The 1,140-nt window shown below is 46.7% G+C and overlaps 1 protein-coding gene across 1 annotated transcript; it reads right to left on the reverse strand.

The window, feature by feature from the left end:
• Nucleotides 1-440: 440 nt before the first annotated feature.
• On the reverse strand, nucleotides 441-903 carry LOC133774472 (NADH dehydrogenase [ubiquinone] 1 beta subcomplex subunit 4-like). Its single transcript, XM_062212186.1, has one exon. The coding sequence runs from the start codon at nucleotides 880-882 to the stop codon at nucleotides 493-495; it is 390 nt and encodes a 129-aa protein (XP_062068170.1). The 5' UTR covers nucleotides 883-903; the 3' UTR covers nucleotides 441-492.
• Between the last annotated feature and the right edge of the window lie 237 nt (nucleotides 904-1,140).

Genomic DNA, 1,140 nt, shown 5'->3' on the forward strand with positions numbered 1-1,140 from the left:
CCGCCTTGCGGCGCCGGCACACCGGGTTCTAGTCCCGGTCGGGGCACCGATCCTGTCCCGGTTGCCCCTCTTCCAGGCCAGCTCTCTGCTGTGGCCCAGGAGTGCAGTGGAGGATGGCCCAAGTCCTTGGGCCCTGCACCCCATGGGAGACCAGGAGAAGCACCTGGCTCCAGCCATCGGATCAGCGCAGTGCGCCGGCCACAGCGCGCCTACCGCGGCGGCCATTGGAGGGTGAACCAATGGCAAAAAGGAAGACCTTTCTCTCTGTCTCTCTCTCTCACTGTCCACTCTGCCTGTCAAAAAAAAAAATTTAAAAAAAAATTTCATATAGAATTCTGACATTAATTGAATAAAAATAACAAAATTTGATTGAGCAGGGATTGACATAAATAAATACACTACCTCATTCAATTCTATATTAGGTTAATTTTTTTTCATGATTAATATAAGATTTATTTCAGCAAGAATATTTATAGTGGTCATTGCCAGACTTTAATATGAGATGGTAAATGTCCGATCCAATTTTCCTTCCCGGGTAAGTTTTCCTTTCTTATCCCTGTCCGTTTTGAAAACATAGTACCAGAAAAACAGGGGCCCGATTCCAAGCAGAGCTCCTAAGAGTGAGTTCTTGGGAGTGGGTCTGAAATTGGAATAGATATTTGCTGATCTTGCGTATGTCCAGCGAATTAAGGCAGGATCTTCAATGAGCCCTCGGCGACTGGGGTCGTTGTACCGAAGCAGGCACTCCCGTTTAAGTCGGGATCTTATAGCCAACCGCTCGGCCTGCGCCTGCCGGGTTTCCAGAGAAATGTCGTATTCGGCTGGATGGAGAGTACCGGGAAGAGTGGCCAGGCGCGACGGCTTATACTTTGGGAACAACATCTTGGAGACCGGAGCACAACTGCGCCTGCGCCTAGGTTGATTTTTGTACTGGTGATGAAACCAAGACAAAGAATGTTAATGTATTTCCAAGTACATAAACTCTCTCTACCATTTTAAGTCTTGCTGATAACAAGTCATCATTTTTCCTCTACAAATTTGTTGACCATCTAATCTCCAAGAAAGTGAAGTAGAAGAAAGGACGATGGGCCAAGTCCTGCATTCTATTCCAGGGGCTTTATCTAAAATATGTGAAATGGA

This window comes from Lepus europaeus, chromosome 15 (assembly GCF_033115175.1).
Source record: "Lepus europaeus isolate LE1 chromosome 15, mLepTim1.pri, whole genome shotgun sequence".
NCBI lineage: Eukaryota > Metazoa > Chordata > Mammalia > Lagomorpha > Leporidae > Lepus > Lepus europaeus.